Source organism: Rhipicephalus sanguineus, chromosome 7, assembly GCF_013339695.2.
Source record: "Rhipicephalus sanguineus isolate Rsan-2018 chromosome 7, BIME_Rsan_1.4, whole genome shotgun sequence".
Classification (NCBI taxonomy): domain Eukaryota; kingdom Metazoa; phylum Arthropoda; class Arachnida; order Ixodida; family Ixodidae; genus Rhipicephalus; species Rhipicephalus sanguineus.
In genome coordinates, this window is record NC_051182.1 from 138,332,873 (window position 1) to 138,347,878 (window position 15,006).

A 15,006-nucleotide genomic window follows, 5' to 3' on the forward strand; every position below is an offset into this window, starting at 1 on the left:
TCAGTCACACTCTGTCTCACAAAGTGATATCTACCCAGTGGCACACAGATCGAGGCGTGCCGTGATAGCTGCGATTCTGCTATCAAATTAGAAGTGTGACGGTCATACTGCAGATAAGTGCTTTGCATGAATACAGTGAACTAACAATGTGCTGCGCTGCAGAACAAAATTGATATGTCAGTGAATAACAAGACCCACTTCCCGCCCAGCGCTGCGGTCGACGGTAGGTGGCGCACCGCTAGCGGCGCGGACAGGCAGTTCAACGTATGCTTGCATGGTCTGTAAACTTTTGTGGTTGACTGTATCTACATATAAGGAACACACAGAAATTAGAGCCATCGAACATCTGCAACGATGTTCGATGGCCCGACAAGGGACATCCAATAAACGTAGCCGGCTGCAGCTGTACCGCCTATTCGTAACATCGTTACTTGCGCTGCTCACCTGCTCGAAGCGCCAGCCGTCGGACATGGTGGACACCATCTGCGTGAGTTCGTCCTCGTGGCACTGGAGGACGCGGTAGACGTGCTTGCGCGCGTCACGCGACTTGTGGTGCTGCTGGCGCTCCTGGATCAGCCGCTTGACCATCTTCACCAGCTCCGCTATGTTGTAAAACTCGGCCTCTTCCAGCACCCCTGTTTTGCCACCCGAACAGGTACACATTATCTACAGGTAGATATTGACACGCATACTTTTTTGCACGTTTTCCAGTGACCAAGTTTAGTTAATCATGGCCAAGAGGACCTTTATGTATATGAAGCTTCTTGACTGTTATCACTGATTCAAATCAGATTGCAAGCAGGATAGGAGAAATGGTGTACATTCAAGAACTTATGCAAGCACCGCCAATTACACTAGTATGAACGATGACGCATGTATGAGACGCGACGCGTTTTACTTGTGGACTAGATTTTCGACAACCATCGACAGTGCCTGCCGCTGTTGTACTAAAAGCGTGCATTCTGTTTTTCTGGATGCAAGATCACCCAATAAAGAGTTCTACAAAGCTTGATCACAGTCCTTTTGGCATATGTACATGTGTAATGCAAACATGTATAACACGAAGATGTATACGTAAAGTACTGTGCCCAATTCGACCCCCGAATAACTAAGGTAGTTGCATACACAAAACAGGGGCAACTTGGCAACAATATTTCCAAAACATCATGCCAGGTGTACACAGAGTGTTGTGTTCACTAGAGGAGTAAAGCGTAGCAGGTTCTACAGTCCTGCAGCATCACACACTGCGGTGTAACGCACGAAAACATGGTGAGACCTGTGAATGAATAAATTGCAACAAATTTGTAAATCTTTTGGCTATCTACTGTATTTACTCGCATAATGAGCCCACTCGCATAATGAACCCACCCCCACTTTGGTGCTCGGAAAAAAGAAAAATGTTTTTTTATTATGTGTACATGCTGATTTGATTTTGGTTTGATTGATAATGTCATTGAAAATCAAAACAACGTGAAATCACGCCATTATATCTCAAAACGACGACGCTACAAAAGTTAAAAACATCGCTTAACAACAAGTTGCAAGCAGAGCGAACGCAGACAAGAGTCAGAATTTGAAAGTCGCTGCCTTTTTTTGCGGCCGAGCGCCATCTGTTGAACGCACAAGAAACCATACTGCTTATAGCGCCACGCAGGCACAGCGGCATACAAACAAAGCAGCAACGGCGCACCGAGCATTCGCAATGTGGTGTCAGTTCTGTCAGTAAGCCTTCAAGACTGAGGTATAATTATCAAGTAAGTTCTGTCAGTAAGCCTTTAACTGACAAGGAACTTTCATTCTTGCGCCCGCACATGCGCCGTTGTTCTTGAACGGGCTGTCGGTAAAATAAGGACTCCTGCCGGTAAAATAAGGAGGCCGTCCATCGAGATGCTGTGCCACCGGACTTCTGGAGGCGTGGAGCCAGATTCCGAGCGATATGATCGTCCGGAGCTTCAAGAAGACTGGGACCTCCAATAGCTTGGACGGTACAGAAGACGATGCACTGTGGTGTGGCGATGACGAGGCGGCAACAGCAAGCGACATAAGCGAGGAAGACACTGACGGCGATGGAAGCGAGTAGGCGCGCCAAAAAGTGGCTGGTTGGTGTCATCAATAAAGCTTTTTTTTTCCGCATACATTACGTGCAAACGCTTACTTTTTAAAGACTGAGGTATACTTATAGAATTTCTGAACACCGTCATGCGAAATTTCAGCTTTTATACCTACCGCAATTTTTTTTTCCGCGTAATGAACCCTCCCCCCGAATTTGCATCAACATTTCTGAAAAAAAATGTGGGTTTATTACGCGAGTATATACGGTAGTATACAGCTGAAAGCTATACTTATTGAGTGACTGGAAATTGCGAAGTGGTGGTGACATGCCCCCAAGAGTTTGTTCAAAAACTTTGCTCCCGAACAACAACCGCAGCCTCTCTGCTGAAGAATCGTTCAGAGCAGTCATCCCAGCCATTGTGCTCCAATACGCGCTTTCACCGCTTCTATGTTCGAGAGAAAGGAGCAACCACAAAAAGAGAATTCTTGAATGAAATAATTACATGCGGGTTATTCAATCCAATTCCCGATATTCCCACACCTCTGCTGGGTATGTACATACAGAGAACGGAACGGCCACACCCTTCCAAGAACCGAAGAAGGGTCCGGGATAGTGCAAATTTCGAGATCAATTCACATTAATGAATAGTGTGTTATGTTATGAGTGTAACAAAATACATCTACACTCAGACCTCAATATAGCAGTCACATCTGCCACGAAAATAACTTTGTTATATCCGAAAATTCGTTATAAACGTTTATTTTTAACACTGCATCTATGACAAGACTATTCTTCATTTACTTTGTTATAACCGGTAATTCGTTATATCCGTGTTCGTTATATCGAGGTTTGAGTATTGCTTGCCAGTCATTGTTAAATGCCTAGGCGCAAAGTGAAGAAAACTCAACAGGGACTATTAAACAGCAATAAGCTTGTGTAGCTCCTGAGTTGCTACTGCACGAGTGCAGTGATTGCGATGGAAGTAAGCCTGAAAGGAACCAAGTTTCCTTAGTCCTTGAATAAATGAACTTTTGTTCTCTTTCGCAAGGAGTTCTCTTGGAGGCGCCCCTCGTAATATATGCCCTTCGTCCATTGTCTAAAACCGCACTTTGATATGACGAGTGCAAGACAGAGACACGCAGAACACAAAACGAGTGGCACGGACTAGGCACTGCCTTGGACCCCCGGTCTCACACATAGCTTGAAAACCTCGCAATGGCATAAAGGTACAAGACGTGCTCAAACTGCCAATTTTCAATCGGAACAGGCAGGGCAGGCGAAGCTGCAGAACACAGACGTTTGTCTTGCAAGCTTACCTTCTTCTGCGAGGTCCTTGTTAATGACCAGCTTCCCATGCCGCAGGTAGTTAAGAATGGGGCCGAAGTAGGTTGGGTCGCGGTCTATTAAGTAGGCTCCCGTCTCGTCCTGCACAACAAGAAACAAAGAAAAGTTCATGAATAAAAGACAAATAAAAAATGAAAGCCTAAATGAAAGAAAAAAAAATATTGCAGTGGCTTAGCTCGGGTATGCCAGGATAACGTAGTGTTAGCAATGGTTCAGCTAATTATTCTTAGCTTTCCTGATTGTCCAGGATTAGCTCGATTATCATGCTTACTGCTGCTCCAATGACACACACACACTGTATACGTATTATGTGGCACATGTATATTCACTTTGCCAGGCCACTACTTCGGGATCCGATGAGTTAAGCTTCTCCGCTCTTCTGCGCCGTTGAGCAGCATTTGCGCTCTCTTTCTCCATGGCTAAACCACACTGGAAAACGCTAGTCAGAGGCGCTATCAAGCGGCTCCTGCGCAGTGTCAGACGGCGACTGCACAGCGAAGGCGAATAGCTGCGCTCGCGCCGGCTTCCAAGGCTACGTCTTCCAAGGCTATGATGTCACTCCTCTGGAAAGCGCAGACCGGCGGCGGCGGAGTGCGCGGGAGTTGCCGGCTCCGGTGCGCGACATCACTGATCCTTGCGCATGCGCAGCACGGCTCTTGAGGATCCACGCGAAACTGGCTCGGCTAGGCCAGTGGAGCTAACGCTACAAAAGGTAAAATGAGGAAGCACAGCTGCACGGTTTACACATGCTTAACGGGGTCCTGAAACAATTTTTTCAAGTATAATCATCAAATAACCTCTGTACAGAGTTTATTGCCTCAACAATCAAATGGCAAATCAGTTCTGTGCAGCCTCGCAAGGTGGCGGAAGTGTTGTTAAAGGGATAACGGACAACAACCTGCTACAAACAGGTGGTTGTTGATTATCCCTTTCAAAATCAATTAACACGAAAAAATTGTTAATCTATCATGTGCGAGAGGAGTTACAGGAATTGTGGCATGCTTTGAGTGCTCCTTCACTTTCGACCCAAGGAGCATGCTGGAAGCTACGCCCCACACTTGAGCGCACCTTGAGCGCACATCATGAAACACGACTGCTCTCTCCAGGTGTGATTCTGCTGTGTTCTAGCGTTGCTACTGTGTAATTTTCACATGCTGCAGAGCACGGCGCTGGCACGTGGCGACACCCCGTGCTGAAATACGATATATGCCTTATGACGAAATAGAGCTGGCACCAGCTATCCGAAGAGCGCGAGTACGGGCTTCTGTATGAAGAGAGGGCACTTGAGAAAGTGGCAACTTCGCGCTCCTCTTGTAAGCTCTCCTTGCCGTGCAAAACTGCAAGATATGCCTGAGCTCTTCACAGCAATGTCTGTTTTCCGTAGTATGCAGGTTATTTTTTCACCAAACGCGTGGGATGGTTCAGGACCCCTTTTAATCTACACTCCAAATGCGTACAAGAAAAGTTTCCTACAATTGTCTCATAAAAGAACTCTGGCACCAGTGTCTACACTCTAAGCCAAATGGGCATATTTAGGGAGCCTATCTGCCCTCTATAGTAATTATCATCTATCCAGTTTGCGTTATCGTACTCAAAAACTTTGGTGTTGCTGCTGTCCCATCAAGAGTGCTATTTCATGATCACGAACAGCTGCACGCTGCACCTGGCAGGAAGTTCAGGGTGTGTGGCGAAAATGCAATGAAAGCATGCGAGATAGGCAACGATTATTGTTGTGTGCCAAAAAGTCCCCCCAAATACGTAGTTCTAAAATGATCCTGCAGCATAACTGGAGGTGTCCTTTGGCACTATCTTTCTTTGCCGCCTTTCCATCTTCTCTAGTGATCGATTCTTAGCCTTTTTCAAGCGCAGAGAATTTTTCTCGGCTGCCCGTTATATTGTAATGTGATTAGGCCATATGCTGTGGTGCTTTGCCAGCTTTCTTGTATTCGTGCTATCACTAAGTCTTTATTGCAATTGATCATTGAATAATTTTTATAGGATACTAAGAGTGGCTCTCATCATGACAGCCTATCCCTTCCTCCTAAATAACAGGCAATTACGGCCAAAACATTGGGGGAATAGAAATTCCTTAGCTGTTTATTCAAGACGCGAATTGGGCAGATGTAAATTCATCTCCCTGCTTCACTCAAGCTCACTTGTAAACCTCGACTGTAGAGAGTAATAGCTAAGCGCCTCAGCGGGCCAGCGGGCCCAGCGCACGAGCGGAGATGCCAACTGCGCATGCGCGGCACGCCGGGGCAGCGAGCGTTTTTACGGAGAGAGTCGCTCACCCGCTCATTTCGTCTCCTCAGCGAAGTGCGCCCAGCGGACGAGCGGACGAGCGTTTTCAAGATGGCAGCCCCCAACACAAGCGGCGGCGGCATGTCTTCGGCGGCACCTCCAAGCGCGGCGCAGGTTCGGCTGCAGGCGAAAAGGCCCCGGCGCTGTTTCACTACCGAAGAAGACCTAGCCATTTTAAGAGAAGTGGCAGCGAGCAAGCCATTTAACGACGACTTGCAGTGGATTCATGTGATCGAAAACTTGAAAGGTGTGCTTGGCCGGGAGCTCACGCTAAGAAGCCTGAAGGACCGTGTCGATCTTTTAATCGGTTACTGGAGGCAAGAAGATACAAAAAACTTAAGAAAGTAAGTACCACTTTTTATGTATTGTCCGCGCAGATAGCATTTAATTCCGCGCGAGAGCTGTCCAACGCGGTGCGCGTTAAGCTTCGCCGGCGACGCTTTAAGCCGTTCGCGTCTCCGACAAACATAGTCGCACTGTGAAAAGCAAACTGTTGTCGTCCACCTCGAATCTATCAAGTGGCCGCCGTGCGCTCTGTAGCTTGTAAGCTCCGAATCGATGCTTCCACTTGCTTTAGATTCATGTCCTTAAGCTTCTACAGCAATGTATTCGTCCCGATTCGGCATCGTTTTTGAGAGCCATCGCCGTGCCGCTAGAGTGAGCGGGTATTTACCCTGTATTCAGAAACGCTCCTCGACTTGAACTTGACTTGCCACCGCCTTGGGCAGCGCGTTCGAAGCGCGTTCGTGCTGCCTTGGCACAGCCTAAAGGCAGCGCGTTCGAAACGCGTTGAAGGCGGTGGCAAGTGAAGTTCAAGTGAAGGAGCGTTTCTGAATACGGGGGTTAGAGACGTGTTTTAGAGAGCAGCAAGCCTGCTGTAACATGCACGCATTTCTCTTTGCAGGTCGGGAACGGAGGAACAATATGCAGAGAAGGAGCAAATATTACAGGACCTCTCTGATTATATAAGGTCGATAAATTACGTGCCCAGAGTAGCACCTAGAAGTTCAAACAGCTGTGGCCGCAAAAGAAGTCACGCTGCTGCGTCCTGTCTGGCGACGCCGCCAGAACAAGTTCGTGCAGATGAAGATCAAGGTGAGTGCAGCAGTAAAGCCTCACATCTCTCTGAAATTGATAAATTGGTTCTACGATCATAGTCATGTGTATGCAATTTCTTGCGCCTGTGATTTTAAATGTGGCATGCGGGAATAAAAACGACACTTGAAGTATCTCGCATTGTGTTAACGTGCTTGCACATCTGCAACAGCCGAAAAGGAAATGAAGCACTCTTTCTGCCCTGCCTGCCGACTCTATTGGTTCCTATAGTGATAGCAATGAAAAGCAATAATTTGCAGTGATCCCGAGCAGCAGGTGCATTATCATGTATCGAGGTAACTCATTAATGATGTTGTCAATGCATGAAGTTGCATTACAACAACAGTGCGAAAAGTTCATTTGTGGTTTTGAGTAAAAGTCAACAAATTTGTTTTACTATTTCACATTACCAATAACATGCAAAGTAAACTATCAAAGTGTGATTAACATGTGAGCTCACAATATTATTTCATTACATCAGTTAGCATTTTTTGATGGCTTTGTAACATTGTAATACAAGAAAGTTATTCTCTACTGGTGGGTTCCCAATGTGCCAGAGTTGTAATGGAATGTGCTAGTGTGCTATTATCTGACATCTCCCTGTTTTCCATTATGCATTACAATCAGGACAACAAGCTACACAACTCCTGCTCTCAATGACCGCGCCGTGCAGTCCCGCTGCTGTTGAACTCACTGGAGAGCAGTGCCACGAGGAGGAGGAAGAACAGCAACACCAGCAGCAGCATCAGCAACGACAACAACAACAGCAGCAGCAGCAACAACAACAGCAGCAGCAACAACAACAGCAGCAACAACAACAGCAGCAGCAGCAGCAACAAGAGCAGCTGCAGCTGCAGCGGCAGCCACAACCGCCGCCTGCAGCTAGGCAACGAGTTCCTGTGACGGCGAGTAGAGGTAAATCTTGAAGGACTCTTTATGCCACGTTGGAACATGGTGCAATATTGCCACAAGGAGCAGTACAAATGGGCAACGTGATGTCCCTGTAGAGTCTAGTACATTGGGCTGCTTTGGGCTTACTCGGACTCACTCACCAATATTTTCTTCAACTGGACTCACTCAGACTCACTAAAATATTACTCACCCGGACTCACTCACACTCGCGGGCCGATCTGAGTCTGAGTGAGTTTGCCGAGCTGTGGACAAGTGTCACACCTCTCAAAAGTAACTTAGGACAAGACTGTGATGCGAGTCATGGCCATGCTTTACCATATGTATGTACAAGGAAGGTGAAAAGAATGATTGCTTTCTTTACCACGAATAAGTGGGAGTTTTGGATAAGGTTAGCATACGACAACTTGGAAATTTTGAACCTCTCTTTACATTGAACACTTGTAAATAGCAGTACCAGAACAGTTCTTATTTTGTTATTACACTAAATGTCAGGATCCAAGCAACGGCTGCGATGTTATCAGTCTTCGAGGATCACCCTGCTGAAGCATAAAATAGGTCATCACTAAATGATGTGTGATAGCATAGAGTTGAAGGCTTGTGTTTGTGTTACGAGTTCATCAAGTGAGCTTTCTATGACACGTGATATGCGTATGTGAACCGACTAACTGAATGGCCTGATTTCCCAAAATTTCCAGGAATCAGAGGCCTCCAAAGCATGGGCTTACAGTTGTTGACTATGCGTCAAACGCATGAATTCGAGCTCCGACAAAAGGAACTTCAAGTCGAAGCCAGAAAATTGGACATTGAAGAGAGACGGCTAGCTCTGGAGGAGCGCAAGCTGGCGCTTGCCGAAAGAAAGCACGAACATGAGGTGACAAGTCGCCAGCAGGAACAGCTGGACTTTATTAAGCGTGTGGAACAGATGTTTGACAAACTCAGCCAAGAGGTGACAGACCTATCAACAAGAATGTCTGGAAATAGGTGAATAATAAAAAAGTGGTTTGTTGCACACTTTATTCTTTTAATAAGCAAAGGTATTCACCAGTGCCACATTGCAAGCTGTCACTAAAGTTAACGGGCATTCAGGTACACTTCCAAGGATGGTGGTTGCAGGTCAAAGTATTGCGAGACCTGTGCACCATACAGGCAAGTATGGCAGTTTGCCAGCAATGCACTCGCTTTGTACATCCTTGCAACATTCTGGCGGAAGATCTTCTGGTTTTTTTTGAAATCTACAAAGGCAAAGAGTCCAGAAATTTTTCCGAAGCCCCATTCCACGGCCTGCCTCACGCTGCTCATTGCCTTGTTAAACGCGCATTGCTCCGGTGTCAAAGATGCACCGCCGTAAGGTTTCAACAGTAGTGGCCGCATTGGGTAAGCAGGGTCCCCGTAGAGGCAGTAGTGGTGTCCCTGCACGAGCTTTTCCAGCTTTGTGTATGCCTGGCTGTTGCCAAAGTTGCCTGAAAAAAATTGAAATGAGATACTGCGTTAGCACCACTGCGCCTGCTGATCAAACATTGGGTGCAGGTGTGCTACAGAATATAAAAGTAGCAACAGAATAGGCGAGATGCCCTAGCAGGCTTTCAATGCGTCTCCTTATTTAACTAAATTTAATTTTTTTCATCTTACATGATGGATGCTCAGCAGGGAGGAAGCAGTAAAGCTATATATAGAATTTAAAACAGAGAAGTCCGCAAAGGGAACACCAAAGAATACAGAATACTAGGAATTTGACCTATTTTGTTTGATACTTGGTGTACATGACAGTCCCATGGCTACTTGGAGGGAAATGTAACTTCCAGGTATATGAACTACCCTTTACTCACCAGCATCGTGCTTGCTGCCTGGATAACATCCATCCAATTGGCAAATGATGCCATTCGGGCACATTATTGACTGATACTTCAGGGCATGAAATCTTTTGTGCCCGCTAAAGTACAGCTGCTGCTGCCTGGTTGGTCGGCATATAGCACGCGCAGTGCCATCAATGAAGCCCCAGCAGTTGGTAAGTGGGGCTCCTTTAGCGTAAATGGCCTGAAAAACAAACAAAGAAATGTCAACAGGTATACCACAATCTCCAATTTGCACAGCTTCCATTCCGCTGTCATTGCTTCTTACCTTCGAGAAATTCTCCAGCATGTCGATGGTCAGCCAGCTGTGGTTATTCACATCGTCCAGCAGGTGGAAGAATTTCTCATCAATGTGCCTCAGCACCTCTATCGTCAAGGACGATATCGTCGAACTATGTCGGCCGAAGAAGTTCTCAAGGTCCTTTAGTCGGTTTGGGTATGCCAGCCGCCGAAGCGTAATGCAGAGGGCTTCGTCTCCAGGGATCGGCACTCTTTGAGCAGTCATAACCGTTTCCGGAATGCGCAAGGCTACTCGCAGCTTCGGTACGTCCTCTTTCTCAAAACGAAAACATGTCCTGAACATGCCGTTGTCCATGGCGTCGATGTTTAGCAGGCCACGGAAGGAGAGTGGGTCACGGCGAGTCTCGCCTAACACCTCTAGTGCTAAGAGATCTTCTATCTCTGACCATTTTAGCTCAGAGAGAAGCAAATGGTCTTGCAGTATGCTTCGCGGCATAGCGCTAACGGCAACGAAGAGCAAAACTAGCAAAACACACTGCAACAACGATGCCACTAAAAACACACACTTGATTGCTTGGCTTGGCTTCACCTGCAACCTTTCAGCGCCGACTGTTTTATTCGAACGTAGAACAGTCCGTCATGCATTCTAACCACTGCAAACATCAAGCTATGTAACAAAAACGAAAATGTGTTTCTACTTAACACATGCGATGTTATAAAAAATCCCTTTCGTAATATTCTTTTCGCAGTAACTTCAATTTTATTCGGCAGGTGACGCAGCAAAGGCTCTGCTCTAGAGTGCCTCGATGCGCGCACGAGCGCATCGAGGCACTCTACTCTGCTCGATCGGGAGTAACTTCAACCTTGTTCAACAGATGGCGCAGCAATGCAATCCGCTGAAACGAGAGAGGCGACGCTTAGCTATTACTCTTCTTTTCGTCTTGCGCTCCGCTGCCCTCTCCCTTCGTCCGCTGGCACGCCGGTCCGCTGAGCCGCGTAGCTATTACTCGCTTGTAATGCACTTCACAATTCACCCGGTTGCGGCGAACACGGTTATCTGCGAGGCTTTTATTTTTTTTTTCAGATGATTCATGAGAGCTTGCGGCGATACCACGCACGGCTCCAAGCGCACCTAAATTGCATCAACAGTGCTTTATTTCACCTCGAAGTGCTCGACCGCGGAGTCCGGGAAATCTGCACGCGATGTTCTGGGTCGCGGCATTCGATGACGATGCGCAATATCCCTAGGTGCGGCGACGAAAAATCGGCGCGCAACGTGTTTGGTCTCGCATTTCGGGACGCCGACGCGCGGCCGCTGCGCGACGAGCTTGGCTGTGGGGTCCGCTGCCGATGCGTAAAATTACCATCCGTGGTTCCGAAGAGCCGGCGGGCGATGCGCTGCGTTGCTTACGAAGAAGCACACTGCCGCGGTTCCTCTAACGCGTTGTTCTTGCCCGCAAAGTTCGAGGTTCGCCTCGCACGCCGGCGCCGTGAGCGGAGTTAGGCCTAGCGACGACTCCGAGCAGTAGACGCGCCGGCCGCGGTGCCCGATGTTTGTTTCAAAGTACGTAATGCGTGGTCGCGAGTACAAGGAGTCGTCCCGCGATTATCTTCGTCACTACGTACGAAGTGTTGATAGCAGAACCTCCAACCGCTGATCCGACGAGTAAACTAAAGGGTCGGACCGAGACGCGCGCTTACGACGTTCGCTACGAGCGCGGCGTGCCATCGTAATCTGATCGGGCTTCCGCTTGCAGCTCCTAACTAAAACGTAGTTAAGTTCTACGTGATCGTTGACTTCGAGCCGTGAACACATAACGAGTGCGAACGCGTCATAAAGACCGCGACTTTCGACAGCCGTGACCTCGCGAAGCGCAAGCAGCAGCCATGGCAGCAGCCGACGATCCCCCGAAGCGCGCATCGGACCAATGGCGAGGCGCGCTGGGGCAACATGGCGGACGCGGCCAATCGGAGGCCTCGAAACGACCTTCGGACATTTGCTTTTTGTGCGCTTGTTTTCGAAGGGAGGAGCCAGCTGAGGCGGGGAATTCGAAGACGGAGGAATGCTCGTTCCGACAAGACCAAAATATCGGCGAACGGTGGCGCCGTTGCGGAGCTATTATTTTTTGAAAATCAGTGTTTTTTTGCGATTTCCGCAATAACTTTCGCCACCGTGGCAGGCGTAACAAATTTTTTAAAGCACTTCTACGTGGTTTTTGGTGAAGATATTTTGGAATCTGATAGAAAAGGGTCTACAGAAACTGAAAATGCGATTTTCAAAAAAACCGATTTTATGCCATTTTTCGCGATACGAAAGGCGCGTCCCCCCTTAAGGCAAAAGCCTTAGATGCCTCATCAAACGCGAAAACTGACCGTTGGAACCGTCCGCTGGCATTGGCATCAACACGAGTGAAGCAAAAAATCATCATCATGTGATGATGTCTTCATGACGCCATAGATCATCAAAATCTGTGACGTCATCATGCAGTCACTCCAATAAGGAAAATCAAGTAACCATAAACGTGCATATCACCATAAACGTGCGTATGAACAAAGTATACAAAATTATAAATATATAATTTCATACATATCTACATTGAAAGCTATATAAAACAAAAATTCACTTGAATTGACCGAATTTACACAACCTGCTTGCACATGACGTAAATGTGATCAACCATAATATAGCAAACAATGCAAGGGTGAACATACGACCGGCGCACAAGACTAGCTTTCACCTTATGGAAATAATATGACAAGGACGCTACAAAACAATTTCACGTCTGCAACATCTGAATTACAAAACTCAGAAAGTATAAGTAATTAACGAATGTTTCAACTTTCAGCAATAATAACTCCGTGTCTATCATTCCAGCTCTGCAACTGCTTTCAGATTCATGAATGATAATAAGGAAAAATCACCGTTTTCGAGACATGGTTCTGTTGACCATTGAGTGCTGTCACTTGTGCAGGGATTCGGACATCACACATTAACGCAATAGCGTTAAACAGCCCACCTTGCAGGAAATGTGGCGTCGGTAGCGTTGTCCGCGCGCGAGAAATCCCAATAAATGCAAAGAATAAAAATGAGGGTTTGGGCCAGAATCAAAACGAGGTAGTCTGTGTGCCAGTCAAGTATCCTACCAAACAGCCGTGCCAGTGCTTGAAACTAGTTCAGAAAAGCTCTGTAACGGAGTCACGTAGGGAAAGGGGTCGCACTAACAGATGTTATACTGAGTGGCGTGTAAAATCGTGTAAAATCACACCAGGCTTCACACCATATGAGTTGTGTAACAAGGGGGTAAGTGAAAGCTGTCAGCCCATTAGAAAGGGCTGAGCTATAATTCATCATCCTAATCATCAACAATGATGTATATTCAGCGATGTAAATTCGAGAAATGAGGATAATTACAGTACATTTTTCTGTATCGCCTAGTAATCTGGCGCATATTAAGGCCTGTGGCCAGCACATTCATTGAGGTTGACACAATGGATGTGCAATGTAGGCATTTCTTCAATGTGCGTGCGTTTTGAAAACAATAGAGAAGCACAGAACAGATAAACGAAAGAGAAAGGAGAGAAACAAAACAGGAGAGAGAATGGAGGAGGAAGAAATAGAAAGAAACAGACAGAAATACAGGGAGGGAGGGTCTTGCTAATTAAGAATATGGTAATTAGGATCGTGTTAATTAAGACCTTGCTAATTAGGACCTTCATAATCAAGACCGTGCTAATTAAGACCTTGCTAATAATCTAGGTCGGCCACAAGCCGCACTGTTAGTTTGGCCTTGCACCACTAGTGCACACTGCCGACATTTTTTTCCCTAGAAACTTTATGTTACAAGCACTAAGAAGGCTATCAATGAGTGATAAATGTAGTCCATCATAAGGGAATTGAATAATTAACATTGGGACATGCCAATGTGTAGTAATAGGCAGCAAATCATAGTCTACTTGGGAAACAAAATGGCGGCCGGAAATATGGCGACGAATGGCGGACAAAATGTTCCAGATGTCGCCACCCTTACCAAAAATTTTTTTATGTAGGATGGACGGCATTGCCCAACGGCACCTACCAAGAGGAAATACACTATGTGAGTGGCGTGACTTCACGTCTATGTGCAGCGAAGCAAAAAAAAAAAACGACGCACCACGTGATCAGCTGCAAAAAAAGAGCCGCCGCTCAGACACGCGCGAGCCACGGGAAGCGGATGCTGATTAAAAAGACCTCGCATTTCCACGCCCATCTATGCAGCAACTACCAACCACCTTCCCCCCCCTCCCCTCTCCACCCCTCCTCGGGCTACATAGAGGCGATGCCGAGGCGGCCCATACAGCACAGACGCGACGAGTCGTCGGTACGCCAATCTCGGATTGCGGCCAAAAGTGCTTTTAGTTCTTTGCATAAGACACTAAAGAAAAAAAAAAGATATCTGATGTGTATTAGTAGATCAGCCTTTCACAATGCCAAAAGAACTGCTCCGCCCGCAAGAAGACGCGCAAGGAAGAAGCTACGGTCGGCTTCGCCTTGAGCAACGTTCCTAGAACCACTTTCTAGAACAAGTTCTATATAAACGTTGGCCAAAAGGTTCCCGTCAGAACTCGCCATGACGTCACTGATTTTCACGGGCGTCTACTGGGACCCAGCAATGTTTTCAAGAATACTCTGTCACATCGACAGTGTGTGGATCTAGCATACAGACTACTTCGATTGAGCAGAGCGTCACCACTACAACAGCAGTGTTGTCACACACAAATCATTTGGCGCTTTGCCGATGACTGTTTTTTTTTTTTTTTTTTCACCCAGATTATCGCTGTTTTAAATCAAGTCATCCTTCGGCGCGAGACGCGTCTATACCGCTCTGAAAAATGCCGGCAATGTTGTCCTATATCTCGTCTAATCGAACGGCGCATGCGCGACGCGAGTGCTCTTCCACAAGTCTCGCACGTTAGCGAGCACCACTTGCGATAGACATGGAATGCACGATGAGTCACGTATATATAAATAACGGACGTCGAAGACTTGACCATCGAGCTCGGGTTACAGCGATCAACGGTGTGTCACACGCTACAGGCGCCATCGGTGAGTGTTTGCTTCTGTGTTAAGAGGTTTCACGTGGCACGGCGACTCGTACCGCGCGGTTTTGACCCTCAGAGACGCTACGTACACAATTGTGTGCACCACTTGTTCTTGCTATTTGTATCGACTAG

At 47.0% G+C, this 15,006-nt stretch overlaps 3 protein-coding genes across 4 annotated transcripts in view; 1 reads left to right on the top strand and 2 right to left on the bottom strand.

The window, feature by feature from the left end:
• LOC119400071 (BTB/POZ domain-containing protein KCTD5) overlaps positions 1 to 15,006 on the bottom strand; it is a 39,586-nt gene that overhangs the window by 12,894 nt on the left and 11,686 nt on the right. For both annotated transcript variants that reach the window (XM_037666993.2, XM_037666992.2), the window contains exons 2-3: positions 3,370 to 3,478; positions 445 to 635 (exon numbers count right to left, since the gene is read on the bottom strand). In XM_037666993.2, the coding sequence (XP_037522921.1) occupies positions 445 to 635; positions 3,370 to 3,478 (300 nt within the window). The remainder of the gene's footprint in view (positions 1 to 444; positions 636 to 3,369; positions 3,479 to 15,006) is intronic.
• On the top strand, positions 5,580 to 8,754 carry LOC119400068 (adenylate cyclase, terminal-differentiation specific). The gene is made up of 4 exons (XM_037666990.2): positions 5,580 to 6,042; positions 6,603 to 6,793; positions 7,421 to 7,708; positions 8,401 to 8,754. The coding sequence occupies exons 1-4, from the start codon at positions 5,639 to 5,641 to the stop codon at positions 8,688 to 8,690; spliced, it is 1,173 nt and encodes a 390-aa protein (XP_037522918.1). The 5' UTR covers positions 5,580 to 5,638; the 3' UTR covers positions 8,691 to 8,754.
• Positions 8,688 to 10,409, bottom strand: LOC119400069 (uncharacterized). The gene is made up of 3 exons (XM_037666991.2): positions 9,824 to 10,409; positions 9,532 to 9,739; positions 8,688 to 9,165 (listed from the first exon to the last, which is right to left on the bottom strand). The coding sequence occupies exons 1-3, from the start codon at positions 10,289 to 10,291 to the stop codon at positions 8,777 to 8,779; spliced, it is 1,065 nt and encodes a 354-aa protein (XP_037522919.1). The 5' UTR covers positions 10,292 to 10,409; the 3' UTR covers positions 8,688 to 8,776.